At 44.0% G+C, this 17,526-nt stretch overlaps 1 protein-coding gene across 3 annotated transcripts in view; it reads left to right on the top strand.

Moving 5' to 3' along the window:
* The window catches only part of LOC110509116 (cadherin-7), a 141,022-nt gene extending 129,183 nt beyond the window's left edge, over positions 1-11,839 (top strand). For all 3 annotated transcript variants that reach the window (XM_090225630.1, XM_036966569.2, XM_090225629.1), the window contains one exon: positions 6,759-11,839. In XM_090225630.1, the coding sequence (XP_090081756.1) occupies positions 6,759-7,264 (506 nt within the window). In that variant the 3' untranslated portion in view covers positions 7,265-11,839. The remainder of the gene's footprint in view (positions 1-6,758) is intronic.
* The last annotated feature ends 5,687 nt before the right edge of the window (positions 11,840-17,526 follow it).

Genomic DNA, 17,526 nt, shown 5'->3' with positions numbered 1-17,526 from the left:
ACATCACTGAGCTCGAGCTGTTTTGCAAGGGGAATGGGAAAAAAATTCAGTCTCTCGATGTGCAAAACTGATAGAGACATACCCCAAGCGACTTACAGCTGTAATCGCAGCAAAAGGTGGCGCTACAAAGTATTAACTTAAGGGGGCTGAATAATTTTGCACGCCCAATTTTTCAGTTTTTGATTTGTTAAAAAAGTTTGAAATATCCAATAAATGTCGTTCCACTTCATGATTGTGTCCCACTTGTTGTTGATTCTTCACAAAAAAATACAGTTTTATATCTTTATGTTTGAAGCCTGAAATGTGGCAAAAGGTCGCAAAGTTCAAGGGGGACGAATACTTTCGCAAGGAATACTTTCGCAACACAGAGAGAGAGAGAGAGAGAGAGAGAGAGAGAGAGAGAGGCTCATTATATAATATGTCGATGAGAATGGACCCCGGTGCTAATTATTCCGCTTGTTGTCCCATTGATTTTTGCAAGACGGATTGTTTTCTCAATTCAATTACGGAAAATTGGGCATAATGTTCAATTGATTTACCGCACATTTTTCCTCATTCTTCTTTGATTGAACTGCCGCGTTGCTGTGCCTTAAGTGAAGCCTGCCACGTGCAATGTGTATCACTGCGGCACGTTTAATTTTCTATGGATAAAAGTGGTGTATCTGGTCCAAATTACATGTTTATTTTGCGTACACACAGTCGTGTATTATGCCACAAATGCCACAAAGCGTGACCAAGGAAGCGTGCAATCTATAAAACCGTAGTTGAATGAGTGTGCACGGGGTCCTTGTGATACTTTCTTAATCAAAATACAACATCTATTCAACCTGTCGGTAATTGTCGATGTATTACAGTAGCATCTGTTTTTATTATTTGTATTATTATGTAATCTTTATTTAACAACATAAGTAAATTGTGAACCAATTCTCATTTACATTAACGACCTGGCCAACAGGCATGAATTGCAACAGTGAACTGGACAACGCACAATACCACTGAAAATACATAAAACACAATATATACGAAAGGTACTTATTGATCAAATATCAGACGAAGATTGGTTAATTTTGATAAGACATATTAGTGGTATCTGACACAAAATGCATGTTTAAGATGGAGTACATTTGTGTATTCAGTCAGTGTCTCAAGCTGTGTTTTATTTGTTGACTGTACCCAGTAGTCTTTTCAATTGAATGAAAGAACATGTGGCACAATCTTGCCTCCAGCACCCATGCTCACAAACACAAAGGAAGTCCTCATTCATGTGGTATGTCATTGCGCTAAACGTTATTATTTTCAGTTCAGCACATGTCCAAATTCATGTATTTGTATTTGTTGTGTGCATAATGGCCAGTTGGACAAAGAATGAACAAACAACACCCTTCAATGTTTCATTATAATGACCAAACAAACAAACAATACCTCTCAAGGTTTCATTAGAACGTATTTTTAAACTGGAAGAACTTGTCCCGATTGGTATTCTTAAATCACTAATGAATGATCTTGAGACTGATTCCCTGACCTGCCAATGTTTTTAATTAGCTGTTTCATGATTTTGCTATACTCTTGTGAATTCTATGGTTTTTACTAGATTACCTGCAGTTTTTCATGTTGTTTGTCTATAATTTTTGTAATGACTTGGTGCTACCTATCTTGGCCAGGACGCTCTTGAAAAATATATTTTAAATCTCAATAAGCCCTTCCTGGTTAAATAAAGGTTTTTAAAAAATAATAAAATTAAATTAAAATTAAAATCACCAAACAATACCCCTCAAGGTTTCATTAGAATGACCAAACAATACCCCTCAAGGTTTCATTAGAATCACCAAACAATACCCCTTAAGGTTTCATTAGAATCACCAAACAATACCCCTCAAGGTTTCATTATAATCACAAACAATACCCCTCAAGGTTTCATTAGAATGACCAAACAATACCCCTCAAGGTTTCATTAGAATGACCAAACAATACCCCTCAAGGTTTCATTAGAATGACCAAACAATACCCCTCAAGGTTTCATTAGAATGACCAAACAATACCCCTTTATTATTCTTAGAACCCTTTATTATTCTTAGAGCTCTTTATTATTCTTAGAACCCTTTATTATTCTTAGAACCCTTTATTATTCTTAGAACCCTTTATTATTCTTAGAACTCTTTATTATTCTTAGAACTCTTTATTCCACCCTCCTCATCTCCCTCTCCTCTCCTCCTTTTCCTCCTTCTTATCTCCCTCGCCTCTCCCCCTCTTCCTCATCTCCCTCCTCCTCCTCCTCATCTCCCTCTCCACTCCTCCTCCTCATCTCCCTCCTCTCCCCTCCTCCTCATCTCCCTCTCCTCCTCCTCATCTCCATCTCCTCTCCTCCTCCTCTCCCTCTCCCCCTCCTCCTCCTCATCTCTGTCTCCTCCTCCTCCTTATCTCCCTCTCCTCTCCTCCTCCTCATCTCCATCTCCATGTCCCCCTCCTCCTCCTCATCTCCGTCTCCTCTCCTCTCCTCCTCCTCATCTCCATCTCCACTCCTCCTCCTCATCTCCATGTCCCCCTCCTCCTCCTCATCTCCGTCTCCTCTCCTCCTCATCTCCCTCTCCTCCTCATCTCCCTCTCCTCATCTCTGTCTCCTCTCCCCCTCATCTCCCTCTCCTCATCTCCCTCTCCTCTCCACTCCTCCTCCTCCGCTGTTGCCTTGCGAAGACGTATAGTGATGTGACCACACACCCCACCCTCCACCCTCCACCCCCAGCATCCACCCTCCACCCTCTGCTTGTTTAGCCCAGGGAGGTGGTATAGTGCCTGGGGATGAGGTATGGGTTGGGCAGCTTCCATATTTTAGCCTGGCGGTGGCAGCGTTAAAGGATGGATCATTAGACGTTTGCCTCCCCTTCCTCGCTTGCTCACTCAGCAGCGACGGGTGTTATTTTCAGCTCTGGGAGTATAGATCTGACTCTGACGGGGAGATGAGGGGTCCTGGCAGGCAGTTTCTCTAACCCCCGATGGGTGGACTGTGACTGTGTCTCGGGGAGCTTGTTTGTGTGTGTGACACAAAGATGTTGCGTGTGTGTGTGTGTGTGTGTGTGTGCGTGTGTGTGTGTGTGTGTGTGTGTGTGTGTGTGTGCGTGTGTGTGTGTGTGTGTGTGTGTGCGTGTGTGTGTGTGTGCGTGTGTGTGTGTGTGTGTGTGTGTGTGTGTGTGTGTGTGTGTGTGTGTGTGTGTGTTCGATGAGAGGAGATGTATGGCTTAAGCTTTATATGCAAGCAGCTGTGGATATATGTGCACAGCCCACGTCGTCAAGTGCTCAACTATGGAGTGTGCTGCCGGCAACACTATATTATTCTTTAAAGGGATAGTTCATGCAAAATCTATATTTGGGTCACTTTACCCTTACCTTGAGTTGTGTCTGAAGGCCCATGGTAACAGAGTCCACAATAATCCTTTATTTACTTCAGGCTGGAGTTAATATATTAGCATCGTCAGATTTCATGAATGGAAACAGCTGAACCCAAACCTGCGCTGCAAGCCAAAACTTCCTCAAAAACACTTTCCCTTTCAGTTGGTGTGTTGTTTGAGTTTGGTATAACCTAGAGTATGTACCTTCAACTTTGCTTTTGGCATTTTACGAGTAAATTGGTTTATATTAAGACTTTTTAATTTTTTAAAACTTTTCTATCTTGTCAGAAGGTACCATCGAAAATTGAGAAAGAGAGAGGTCCTTGCTACGTTGACATGCAATGCTACGTTGACATGCTTTGCTACGTTGACATGCTATGCTACGTTGACATGCAATGCTACGTTGACATGCAATGCTACGCTGACATGCTATGCTACTTTGACATGCTATGCTACGCTGACATGCTATGCTACGCTGACATGCTATGCTACGTTGACATGCTATGCTACGTTGACATGCTATGCTACGTTGACATGCTATGCTACGCTGACATGCTATGCTACGCTGACATGCTATGCTACGTTGACATGCTATGTTACGTTGACATGCTATGCTACGTTGACATGCTATGCTACGCTGACATGCTATGCTACGTTGACATGCTATGCTACGTTGACATGCTATGCTATGTTGACATGCTATGCTACGTTGACATGCTTTGGGGACAGCACTTGGACCGTTTGCTTTTTTTAGGGGCTTTATGACTGGCATATACTCCTGTATTATTACTCAGATAGGCATATGCTGCGCTCATTTCAAAGATTTAGCGCTGGCCTGCCCAGCGTAAGCAGCTTGTGGGAGCAGCCAATTGCATGGGGACACTCACCGACTGTCCCCCCCACACAAATGGCACCCTATTCCCTATATAGTGCACTACTTATGACCAGGGATCATTGAGCTCTGGTCAAAAGTAGGGCACTACAGTATATAGGAAGTAGGGTGCCATTTGGGACATTGCCACTGTTAAACCCTGATATGTAAACAGGTTTGTCTGGTTGTTTATCTCTGTGTGTGCACTTTCCAACAACACGTGCGGGCTAATAGCATATTTTGCAAATCTCGTGAAGTAAACCTGAAATCAACCTGAAATAACCTGAAATCAACCTGAAATAACCTTAACTCAGGACTGTGATGACTAACACTTTTTCCAGAGAGAGAGAGAGAAGGGGGGGGGGGGGGTCTGAAAACCCAGTGAATACCATTGGCTTATTGTAATAAATCTAACACAGGTAGTATCTATCCATGGTTCCTTTCTCCACCACTACTGGCACAGTGTCTCTATCCATCAAATTGTTTCTCAGAGCTTGCCACCCAGGGTAGTGTTGATGGGGGTAAGGGTCATATGGATGGCGGTAAGGGTCGTATGGATGGGGTAAGGGTCGTGTTGATGGGGGTAAGGGTCGTGTTGATTGGATAAATGGTTGTGTTGATAGGGTTAATGGTTGTGTTGATAGGGTTAATGGTTGTGTTGATAGGGTTAATGGTTGTGTTGATAGGGTTAATGGTTGTGTTGATAGGGTTAATGGTCGTGTTGATAGGGTTAATGGTTGTGTTGATAGGGTTAATGGTTGTGTTGATAGGCTAAATGGTCGTGTTGATAGGGTTAATGGTCATGTTGATAGGGTTAATGGTTGTGTTGATAGGGTTAATGGTCGTGTTGATGGGGATAAGGGTCGTGTTGATGGGGATAAGGGTCGTGTTGATGGGGATAAGGGTCGTGTTGATGGGGGTAAGGGTTGTGTTGATAGTGTTAATGGTCATGTTGATAGGGTTAATGGTTGTGTTGATGGGGTTAAGGGTCGTGTTGATAGGGTTAATGGTTGTGTTGATAGGGTTAATGGTTGTGTTGATAGGGTTAATGGTCGTGTTGATGGGGATAAGGGTCGTGTTGATGGGGGAAGGGTCGTGTTGATAGGGATAAGGGTCGTGTTAATGGTCATGTTGATAGGGTTAATGGTTGTGTTGATGGGGATAAGGGTCGTGTTGATAGGGTTAATGGTTGTGTTGATAGGGTTAATGGTTGTGTTGATAGGGTTAATGGTTGTGTTGATAGGGTTAATGGTCATGTTGATAGGGTTAATGGTCGTGTTGATGGGGATAAGGGTCGTGTTGATGGGGATAAGGGTCGTGTTGATGGGGATAAGGGTCGTGTTGATGGGGATAAGGGTCGTGTTGATAGTGTTAATGGTCATGTTGATAGGCTAAATGGTCGTGTTGATGGGAGTAAGGGTCTTGTTGATAGGGTTACGGGTCGTGTTAATGGGGGTAAGGGTCGTGTTGATGGGGTAAGGGTCGTGTTGACACTAAGTGTCCTAAACCCACACAGGTGGCAGACAGAGCTGTCCTATCGTTGCTAGTATTTTTCAGTGTACAACCCAAAATTCTGAAGGAACACCTCTGTACTCCACAATGGTCCTGGACAGAATTGCGATGGCTCTGTTTTTTCTTTGTCTAATCATGATTAACTCATCTTGGTCCTCTGCCCTTTGTTGATAGTGATGCTGACTGCCTTCTTCTCTCTGTCTCTCTCTCACTCTCAATTAAATTTCAATTTAAGGGCTTTATTGGCATGGGAAACATATGTTAACATTGCCAAAGCATGTGAAGTAGATAATACACTAAAGTGAATTAAACAATACAAATTAACAGTAAACATTACACTCACAGAAGTTCCAAAAGAATAAAGACATTACAAATGTCATATTTTGTCTATATAAAGTGTTGTAATGATGTGAAAATAGTTCAAGGGAAAATAAAATAAACATAATTATGAGTTGTATCTGTCCCGCTCTGACCTTAGTTCCTTTGTTTTGTCTTGGTTTTAGTATGGTCAGGGCATGAGTTGGGGTGGGCAGTCTATGTGCGTTCTCAATCAGAGGCAGGTGTCGTTAGTTGTCTCTGATTGAGAATCATACTTAGGTAGCCTTTTCCCACCTGTGTTTCGTGGGTGATTATTTTCTGTTTTGTGTCTGCACCAGACAGAACTGTTTTGGTTTAATTTCGTTCTCTTTGTTGTTTTATTCTTTAGTGTTCTGAGTTATAATAAATATCATGAACACTTACACGCTGTGCATTGGTCCTCCGATCCTTCCTATCTACTCCTCCTCGTCATTGGTTGTCCTTTCTTGTGACAACAGGTCACAAATCTTGCTGCTGTGATGGCACACTGGTATTTCACCCAGTAGATATGGGAGTTCATCAAAATTGGGTTTGTTTTCAAATTCTTTGTGAATCTGTATAATCTGATGGAAATATGTGTCTCTAATATGGTCATGCCTGTCTCTCTCTCTCTCTCTGTCTCCCTCTCTCCACAGTGCTGGTCCTGTTGATCATCACCATGCAGCGACGGAGGAAGAAGGAGCCCTTGATCCTGGACGAGGAGCGTGATGTGCGCGAGAACATTGTGCGCTACGACGACGAGGGCGGCGGCGAGGAGGACACCGAGGCCTTTGACATGGTCGCTCTACGCAACCTCAACGTAGTCCGTGAGAGCGGCAGCAAGAACCGCCGTGACGTCACTCCAGAAGTGCCCACCCTCTTCTCGTCTTCCCGGCCACCGCCGGACAACGGCATCTTCCGCGAGTTCATCTGGGACCGGCTGAAGGAGGCCGACGTGGACCTGTCAGCACCACCCTACGACTCACTGCAGACGTACGCCTTCGAGGGCAGCGGCTCAGCCGCAGAGTCCCTCAGCTCGCTGGATTCGCTGAGCATGGACTCGGAGCAGAACTACGACTACCTCAGCGACTGGGGGCCACGCTTCAAGAAACTGGCAGACCTCTATGGCCACAGCGACGGCGGCAACCTCTTCGTCTCTTAGCCCTCGGTTGAGCCCCGCCGATATGAATAAGGATACAAGAAAGGACATTTTAGATGACGATACGATGATGCTGTACTCTGAGAGGACATTTGATTGGTGTGGTATAAATGCATCAATGTGGGTTGAGAATTAACTGTAGGATGATGGTTTTCCATTCAAAATGCTTTGTTTTGGGCACTGCATACTGGCTGGATTTTTCAAAGGATGACATTTTGGAGATTTTGTTAGTAATGTTTTAACATGAAATGATGCAAAGCTTAAAACATTGGGATGGCCTCCAGACCCGTTGGAAGGACCTCAACGCACAAATGTCCAGACATTCTCATGTCACAGTGACGTTCAAACGGAACAAGGAGTGAACCGATATCTACGCTTCAGTGGTGATACAACAGTGACATTTTCAAGTACAACATCTTGTCATGGTGAAATGAGTAGCCTGACCTCTTCAACTGGCCCTGTAGTCTGTCCCAGGGTTCACTATGATCTGTAACATTTGTTTCAAACTGATATTTAGGGGTTCACAGCTTTGCTGTAAAACCTATTGTTATTCTTATATTATAATGTTTTCCTTGACATGGTAAAATAACTCAAGCATAGGTTGATAACTTTTGTTTGAATTCGGCACACAAAAACTAGAGGCCATGAGTAACTTGGTCTAAAAGAATGGTACTGATTGACCTATAGGTGGCGTTGTAATACGCAGTCTCATTTAAACCCTCATATCTGCTGCCCAGTATGACCTACAGACTTTAAACTTTGTATGTAGGTGTCTTTCCTCATACTGAACAAATTTACCTCAAGGACCCATAAGGCCAGCCAGGATAGATTTTCCTACATCTTGGACATTTTGGAAAACCTTTGATAAAAATAACATAAATAAGGGATTGGTTAACAGGGCTGAGTAATTATTAAATCTAGAAATCATATTTACGTGTCAATTTAAATCCTTTGTATATCCATTTCACAATGTCCTATCAATTTGCAACTTCTTAGGGTCATCAAAGACATTACCATGATGAACCATGTTAAGTTTGGCATTGATATCGTAAAGGCCGAATTTAGCCGTTTTTATATCAATGTCAAATCATTTCTTCTCAACAATTAAATACCTAACTGTAATAGTTTTCCATTGAAATGGACAATAGTTTTTAGCAAATAACTATTTCTCAAGCAAGACCCCATGGTGTATGTGGGGATGGGAAAACTCAAAACTAGCTGTTATTGGCAGGGAGGTTTGGAACTCTTTGTTATTGGTCTATTAACCAATTTTCCCGCCTGGTGATGTCACCAGGTGGTAAATTGAACTCCCACCCATGCAAACCTTCTGATTAGAACATTCAGTGTAGATTGTATTTTCAAAACGTGGCAGAGTTATTGACACATTTTTTTATACTGCAAATCTATTCCACAGTGGCCTGTGTAACTATTATTGACAACCCTAAAATGAACCACACTTAATTATTATTAACAACTCATTATTTTAACGCTCATGCTCAAAACCACATTCTCCTCATAAAAACATACGTCACTTTCACTCCATATTTTGATTGCACTTAAAGGAAGATGCTTCCAACATGATAGAGTGCTTTGTTATTCAATTGATCTTGTGTCCTTTGTCATCCTGTGAACCCTGTTCATTGCTGCTGGCAGGCAGTTATATTCATGGAAGAGATTCTCAAAACAGGATAAATCCTTATGGATTTTACAGCAGGGTTTCATCAATGGTGGATTTGATCAATTCAGGCTTACTCTGGTCCATATTCAGTAGAGCTCACCGTAGCAACATTTTTTGAAACAGAAAACAGAAATGGGTGTTTCTTATTCGACCGGTAGTCCAGTAGTCTCTCTCCCTTTTCTTCCATTTGGTGCCTACCGAACACGGTCACGATCTACAATCCTATAACGGTATCTAGACACCTGTCCGATTTGTCCGCTCTCACGCTCACGTTCCGAATGAACATGCTTAGAGTGTCACAATGCCTCTGAGGTTCTGAATGAACATGCTTAGAGTGTCACAATGCCTCTGAGGTTCTGAATGAACATGCTTAGAGTGTCACAATGCCTCTGAGGTTCTGAATGAACATGCTTAGAGTGTCACAATGACTCTGAGGTTCTGAATGAACATGCTTAGAGTGTCACAATGCCTCTGAGGTTCTGAATGAACATGCTTAGAGTGTCACAATGCCTCTGAGGTTCTGAATGAACATGCTTAGAGTGTCACAATGCCTCTGAGGTTCTGAATGAACATGCTTAGAGTGTCACAATGACTCTGAGGTTCTGAATGAACATGCTTAGAGTGTCACAATGACTCTGAGGTTCTGAATGAACATGCTTAGAGTGTCACAATGACTCTGAGGTTCTGAATGAACATGCTTAGAGTGTCACAATGCCTCTGAACGGTGTAGCAGGGAAGGTGAGATAAGGCAAAGAGACTGGGGTTGGGGGGGTAGCGATGAAGAAAACACTATCATGTCACAGCCTGGAAGCCTTGTAAACATCTGCAGTGATTGCACCATATCGGTAAGTTAAAAATGTAAAGCTGTTGTGATTGTTTTATCTATCCTATGAGGTGTTCTAGCAACCATGATGGTTAAATTTGTTGTTTTTTTAGTTGTTTTTTACGGAAACATAGCTGTAACAGCATTGGAAAATACAGTTAGTGTTGGGAAACGATTTACAGCAAAGCTGTGGGCACTTGTAAAAATACTAAGCCAAGGAGAATGTCAACTGTTATTTTGCATGCAGTGAGTAGAAATCCAGGATGGAAAAATCAAGGCAAAAAACAGCTGGGAAACAAAACAAATCTAGTTTTTGGTTAAGAGCTCTGATGAGGCCTTATACATTTGATGCTCATTAGTTGGAGAAAACATTACACCCTAAATGGAACCAACACAGTTCTGCATATCCTTTTTCCCACTATCGTGCTGACCCAAACCGTACAATGTTGGCAATATATTTTTTCTCATTGTCCCATTACAACAGTTTCATCAACTATGGATGTGCAACCCCCCCCCCCCCCCCCCCCCCATTGCGTATAGTTCAACAGTACAGTAAAATGTCACTTAAATCCAACAAGTACATTGAAGTACAATGCAGTACAAATGCTTTTATCGAGAGCAACAACATAAGCACCTGTTAAGACCCCCTTATAATATCTTCAGTTTAATTTTCAGCTCATACCAATCTTGATTTATTATCAGCTATTTTGAGGCTGTTGAAAAAATGTATGCCTACAAATGTCTAAAGTTGATTACAAACGTATAATATACATTTTATTATATTATTCTTTACTATAATAAATCGTTATACTGTTGGCTGGAAGTGTTACCAGAAATGAGGAAGACGTGGTCATACTACTTTAAACAGCCATCCACAGTACAGTATTTGAGTTACATAAAAACAAAAAAAAATATTTTCAGTTAGAAAAACACATTTAATAAATACCTTTCGGGGTTTTCAATGATTACATTTTAGCTAATCTCTACCACAACTGATAATTAAGTCATTCTGCTTCCAAAGTGATGATGATGAAGATTGAGGTTATTTTCTTTAGTGATGGCTGTCATCGTTAAGGAAACACAATTATTTGTTAACTGTCTTGCTAAATGGAATTTTAAAGAGATGTCGAAATCTCGTCAGGCCTGGCTCAAAGTTTTAATAAATATACATTTAATTAAGCAGATTGCCAGAGATCATCTGCACTTGGATGAGACACTAGGGGAGAGGCTTCGCTTTACCACACAAATTAGTGTATACAAAAAGATATATACACAAATTAGTGTATACAAAAAGAGATATACACAAATTAGTGTATACAAAAATATATATACACAAATTAGAACTATTGTCAATAATATTATGAGTTTGTTCTATATTTCTGTGGCGTAGAAAGTTGGATTTTATCCATGAAGCATTTCGTTTGCACACATTCTTAAATGGACTCAGTTGTTGTTCTTGTTTCGGTATTAGAATACTGCAAACCCTTAAGGTTTGCCACGAAATATTGATGTCATAATTCATTTTTTAAAAGAACTTGAGAATTTAGGAGTACCTGCACTTCTCATTAATTGGGATATTTATTTTTCCTATTTTACATTATGGAAACAACTTCATTATTATTTGGTTGATGTTTTTTTGGGGGGCGGGGTTTGTTACGAAAGCATTGTATGTACGCACGGCTTGTTTTCACTCGGATCTAAGGAATATGACACCTGGTGAATGTCAAAGTGGCCTTGCCTGTTTAGGAAAAGAGAAAAGGGACAACTGTTGTCAAGTGGCTGATAAGGTGTTCACATGAGGACATCCTCAGTCTCAGCAGGACTTGTGTCCGTCTCACCGTAGACTGACGACATTCTGAACCCCAACACAACTCAACACTACTCAGCAGACAATCACTGCTCTGTTTTTTTCTTCCCTCAGCCCAGCCAGTCTTGTGTATTTGTGCATAGAGAGAGGAAACTGAAACTCACATTTTTTTTTGTTGTAAAGGAACTGTAAAGGAAATGCCGACAATGGCTCTTGACTGTAAGTCACCTGTTCAACTTTCAATAAAGTCCTAAATATGGTTTCATTCTAGTTTTTGTCTCATGGAATAATATACAGCCTTGTAAATGTTCACATTCTACCCTATAGCATTTTTTGAGGTTCACTTGCATACCGACCAGCTCTCACAGTCTCACGTCAGACTTAGGCGTTAACCCATGTTTCTTATTAAAGTCAAATTTCGAGGGTAGTTGCAAATGTCAAATATAGATCTGTTTAAGGTTAAGTGTATCCATTATATCTGAAATCTTAAGGTTAGGCATTAACTCTGAATGGTTAAGGTAAGGGTTAAAGTTTGGGATAAAATCTCAAAAAACAACTTTCTGTCACTGGATTCAAACTTGCAACCTTTGGAATTAGAGCAAAACCCAAACCTATTTGAAGGTAGCAGCGCTCACTGCTGCCCCTAGTGGCCGGTTTCCACATCATCTCCCGACATCCTCAGACATGGATGGACATCGAAAACTTGTTTCACGTGTGACCTGGGTGTGCTTACAGTATTTCATTGCATCCATTGGTGAAGACTCAAAACAGTTTACCGGAAGCATGAGCAGTAAGCGATTTATAAATGGTCAAATATGTTTTGGTTATTACTGCACTGTCGGAACTAGAAGCACAAGCATTTCGCTACACTCGCATTAACATCTGCTAACCATGTGTATGTGACGAATACATTTTGATTTGATTTGATTTTGTAGAGGGCTATTGGCTTACACACAAATCATCTCAATAATAGCTTAAAAGAAAACCAGATCTGCAAATGAACACACAGATGTAGAATAACCTAGTTCATAGGCCTAACCTCATGGATACAGTAGCCTTTGTGGGTTTTTTTTTATCTCTGACTGCAAATGTAATCGTTGCTGCTGCGGCGAGTTGATTGCTATGACATGTTTGTGTTTTGTGCCTCACAACCGACCATTGATTGCAATCAATCTCGACATAGGAGATACAATTGTTCAAAACAACACCAGTGAATAACTACTATTATTATTATTGTTGTCTTGAGATGAAACTATTATTTTAGATAATGGTAGATTCTTTCCTACTCACAGTCACTGCCTCGCAGACTAACTGAAAAAAGTACTATATTTATTTTTTAAAATGCGTTGATTACAGCAGACACCATCAATATGATAGACTACTATTGATTACAGCATCACTCTGATAGACTACTATTGATTACACCATCACTCTGATAGACTACTATTGATTACACCATCACTCTGATAGACTGCTATTGATTACAGCATCACTCTGATAGACTGCTATTGATTACACCATCACTCTGATAGACTGCTATTGATTACACCATCACTCTGATAGACTACTACTGATTACAGCATCACTCTGATAGACTGCTATTGATTACAGCATCACTCTGATAGACTACTATTGATTACACCATCACTCTGATAGACTGCTATTGATTACAGCATCACTCTGATAGACTACTATTGATTACACCATCACTCTGATAGACTACTATTGATTACACCATCACTCTGATAGACTACTATTGATTACAGCATCACTCTGATAGACTACTACTGATTACATCAGACACCATCACTCTGATAGACTACTATTGATTACAGCATCACTCTGATAGACTACAACAGATTACAGCATCACTCTGATAGACTACTACTGATTACATCAGACACCATCACTCTGATAGACTACTACTGATTACAGCAGACACCATCACTCTGATAGACTACTACTGATTACATCAGACACCATCACCCTGATAGACTACTACTGATTACATCAGATACTAGTATTGATTACAGCATCACTGTGATATACTAGTATTGATTACAGCATCACTGTGATAGACTACTATTGATTACAGCATCACTCTGATATACTAGTATTGATTTCAGCATCACTGTGATAGACTACTATTGATTTCAGCATCACTGTGATAGACTACTATTGATTACACCTAACACCAGCACAATCACAGACAACAATTCATACTAGTCATTCTGTTGGGTGGCTGCATGTCCCTCCTCAGTCCTTACCCTCCCTTTTCTCAATTTACCCCTGAGCAGTCAATCTATGTAGCCGTGACTTTTGCTTCACTATCGATTCTCTTGCAGAATTGGATATATGATTTCATACATTAAATTAAATTGCTTTAAGAAAAATCAAATTATTTGGGCTAAGGGCCTTAGGAAAAACTCATTAAAAAGGCAACGATAATTAAACAAGTGATGGCCATTTTACACCTAGGCAACAGGAGGGTACTGTAGTGCATTGCCCTATGTTGAAAACATACTGAAAACAACTCACTGACTTTGCCTATGAAGCCAGAACATGTTTGTCTTTTAAAGGTAATATTCTGGCCTAGTGATCAGTGCATAATATTACAAGATGGCCAGTTCTACTATAAGAATACTGAAAGGAGGCTCAACTGTGGGGTTCGAGACAGACACACGGACAGAGACTCCAGACACTAAACTTTAATCAGAATCAACCGCCCTCATCACTTCAAATGTAATATCACCTCTGTCCCCAAGTCTGCTCTCAATATGAAAAACAGATGGGCTCCAAAAGACCCCCTTGAGTCTCCAAGCCAATCCTGACTTGGGGAGGAAAGTGCCAGAAGGATCCCCCCAAATCTTACTAGGGGTACAGGGAGCAATCAGGGACACACAGAGCTATCAGCACCTCAATCTGATTTACTGCAGATTAGTCCTGGCAGGCCCCTGGCTTCTAACCACGGGAGTGGGGTGGGTTGAGTGCACTCCATGTGGTTGGTATTGTGTCCACAAATCAAGCACAAATTACCTTTTGGGCCGAGAAACTTTCGGAGAGAATGTAGGATGACTCAGCTGGAATCCAATATAGTGCTTCAATCATCTGAAACCTGTCAGAGGGTTTAAAGGTTTAGAGTTGTCTTCTCTATCTCATCACGAGTTCCTGTGGTGGTGATGGGGGTGGCGGTGACTCCTGTGGTGGTGATGGGGGTGGTGGTTACTCCTGTGGTGGTGATGGGGGTGGTGGTTACTTCTGTGGTGGTGATGGGGGTGGCGGTTACTCCTGTGGTGGTGATGGGGGTGGCGGTTACTCCTGTGGTGGTGATGGGGGTGGCGGTTACTCCTGTGGTGGTGATGGGGGTGGCGGTTACTCCTGTGGTGGTGATGGTGATGGCGGTAACTCCTGTGGTGGTGATGGGGGTGGTGGTTACTCCTGTGGTGGTGATGGTGGTGGCGGTGACTCCTGTGGTGATGGGGGTGGTGGTTACTCCTGCGGTGGTGATGGGGGTGGTGGTTACTCCTGTGGCGGTTACTCCTGTGGTAATGGGGGTGGTGGTTACTCCTGTGGTGGTGATGGGGGTGGTGGTTACTCCTGTGGTGGTGATGGGGGTGGCGGTTACTCCTGTGGTGGTGATGGGGTGGTGGTTACTCCTGTGGTGGTGATGGGGGTGGCTTTTACTCTTGTGGTGGTGATGGGGCTGGTGGTTACTCCTGTGGTGGTGATGGGGGTGGTGGTTACTCCTGTGGCGGTTACTCCTGTGGTGGTTACTCCTGTGGCGGTTACTCCTGTGGCGGTTACTCCTGTGCTGATGGGGGTGGTGGTTACTCCTGTGGTGGTGATGGGGGTGGTGGTTACTCTTGTGGTGGTGATGGGGGTGGTGGTTACTCCTGTGGCGGTTACTCCTGTGGCGGTTACTCCCGTGGTGATGGGGGTGGCGGTTACTCCTGTGGTGGTGATGGGGTGGTGGTTACTCCTGTGGTGGTGATGGGGGTGGTGGTTACTCCTGTGGTGGTGATGGGGGTGGCGGTTACTCCTGTGGTGGTGAGGGGCTGGTTACTCCTGTGGTGGTGATGGGGGTGGTGGTTACTCCTGTGGTGGTTACTCCTGTGACGGTTACTCCTGTGGTGGTTACTCCTGTGCTGATGGGGGTGGTGGTTAGTCCTGTGGTGGTGATGGGGGTGGTGGTTACTCCTGTGGTGGTTACTCCTGTGACGGTTACTCCTGTGGTGGTTACTCCTGTGCTGATGGGGGTGGTGGTTACTCCTGTGGTGGTGATGGGGGTGGTGGTTACTCTTGTGGTGGTGATGGGGGTGGTGGTTACTCCTGTGGTGGTTACTCCTGTGGCGGTTAATCCTGTGGCGGTTACTCCTGTGGTGATGGGGGTGGTGGTTACTCCTGTGGTGGTGATGGGGGTGGCGATTACTCCTGTGGTGGTTACTCCTGTGGTGGTGATGGGGGTGGCGGTTACTCCTGTGGTGGTTACTCCTGTGCTGATGGGGGTGGTGGTTAGTCCTGTGGTGGTGATGGGGGTGGTGGTTACTCCTGTGGTGGTTACTCCTGTGACGGTTACTCCTGTGGTGGTGGGGGTGGTGGTTACTCCTGTGGTGGTGATGGGGGTGGTGGTTACTCTTGTGGTGGTGATGGGGGTGGTGGTTACTCCTGTGGCGGTTACTCCTGTGGCGGTTACTCCTGTGGTGATGGGGGTGGTGGTTACTCCTGTGGTGGTGATGGGGGTGGCGGTTACTCCTGTGGTGGTGATGGGGTGGTGATTACTCCTGTGGTGGTGATGGGGGTGGTGGTTACTCCTGTGGCGGTTACTCCTGTGGCGGTTACTCCTGTGGCGGTTACTCCTGTGGTGATGGGGGTGGTGGTTACTCCTGTGGTGGTGATGGGGTTGGTGGTTACTCCTGTGGTGGTGATGGGGGTGGCGGTTACTCCTGTGGTGGTGATGGGGTGGTGGTTACTCCTGTGGTGATGGGGGTGTTGGTTACTCTTGTGGTGGTTACTCCTGTGGTGGTGATGGGGGTGGCGGTTACTCCTGTGGTGGTGATGGGGTGGTGGTTACTCCTGTGGTGATGGGGGTGTTGGTTACTCCTGTGGCGGTTACTCCTGTGGTGGTGATGGGGGTGGTGGTTACTCCTGTGGTGGTGATGGAGGTGGTGGTTACTCCTGTGGTGATGATTGGGTGTGGTGGTTACTCCTGTGGCGGTTACTCCTGTGGCGGTTACTCCTGTGGTGGTGATGGGGGTGGTGGTTACTCCTGTGGTGGTGATGGGGGTGGTGGTTACTCCTGTGGTAGTTCCTCCTGTAGTGGTGATGGGGGTGGTGGTTACTACTGTGGTGGAGATGGGGGGGGGGGGGGGGGGCGTGCTTACTCCTGTAGTAGTGATGGGGGTGGTGGTTACTCCTGTGGTGGTGACGGGGGTGGTGGTTACTCCTGTGGTGGTTACTCCTGTGGTGGTGATGGGGGTGGTGGTTACTACTGTGGTGGTGGTTACTCCTGTGGTGGTGATGGGGGTGGCGGTTACTCCTGTGGTGGTGATGGGGGTGGCGGTTACTCCTGTGGTGGTGATGGGGGTGGCGGTCACTCCTGTGGTGGTGATGGGGGTGGCGGTTACTCCTGTGGTGGTTATGGGGGTGGCGCTTACTCCTGTGGTGGTGATGGGGGTGGCGGTTACTCCTATGGTGGTGATGGTGGTGGAGGAAACTCCTGTGGTGGTGAAGGGGATGGTGGTTACTCCTGTGGTGGTGATGGGGGTGGTGGTTACTCCTGTGGTGGTGATGGGGGTGGTGTTTACTCCTGTGGTAGTTCCTCCGGTAGTGGTGATGGGGGTGGTGGTTACTCCTGTGGTGGTGATGGGGATGGTGGTTACTCCTGTGGTGGTGATGGGTGGGGGGGCGTGGTTACTCCTGTGGCGGATACTCCTGTAGTAGTGACGGGGGTGGTGGTT

The sequence above is a fragment of the Oncorhynchus mykiss genome, chromosome 28 (assembly GCF_057628025.1).
Source record: "Oncorhynchus mykiss isolate SJ-2025 chromosome 28, ASM5762802v1, whole genome shotgun sequence".
Lineage (NCBI taxonomy): Eukaryota > Metazoa > Chordata > Actinopteri > Salmoniformes > Salmonidae > Oncorhynchus > Oncorhynchus mykiss.
This window is presented reverse-complemented; position numbering and strand designations above follow the sequence as displayed.